Source organism: Phaethon lepturus, unplaced genomic scaffold (assembly GCF_000687285.1).
Source record: "Phaethon lepturus isolate BGI_N335 unplaced genomic scaffold, ASM68728v1 scaffold29762, whole genome shotgun sequence".
NCBI lineage: Eukaryota > Metazoa > Chordata > Aves > Phaethontiformes > Phaethontidae > Phaethon > Phaethon lepturus.
Window position 1 is genome coordinate 4096 of NW_010526038.1, and position 311 is coordinate 4406.

Sequence of the window (311 nt, forward strand, 5' to 3'; positions counted from 1 at the left end):
AGGACTATGACTATGTCCATCTTCAGGTGGGCGCGGGCAGGGGGGCTGCTCCGCATGGGTGGGTTTTGTGCCTGCAGCTCCCCGGCACCGGGGGATCGAGCTGCTCTGACTGCTGTGGTGCCACTGCCACCCACGTCTTGCTTTTATCCTCTGGCTTGAGGGCTGCAGGGACCAGGGGTGTCCCAAGGCAGGTGGGGGCTCGCTCCCAGCAAGGGTGGTGTTGCTGATCCCCATGTCACACCCCTTTCTTCCATGCAGGGCAAGGAGGAGTTTGAGAAGACCCAGAAGGAGCTGCTGGAGAAAGGCAATAT

At 61.1% G+C, this 311-nt stretch overlaps 1 protein-coding gene across 1 annotated transcript in view; it reads left to right on the top strand.

The window, feature by feature from the left end:
* Positions 1-311, top strand: part of BCAR1 (breast cancer anti-estrogen resistance 1) — a gene marked incomplete at its 5' end in the record, with an annotated part of 5303 nt that overhangs the window by 4091 nt on the left and 901 nt on the right. The window contains one exon of the mRNA XM_010282954.1: positions 259-304. Within this exon, the coding sequence (XP_010281256.1) occupies positions 259-304 (46 nt within the window). The remainder of the gene's footprint in view (positions 1-258; positions 305-311) is intronic.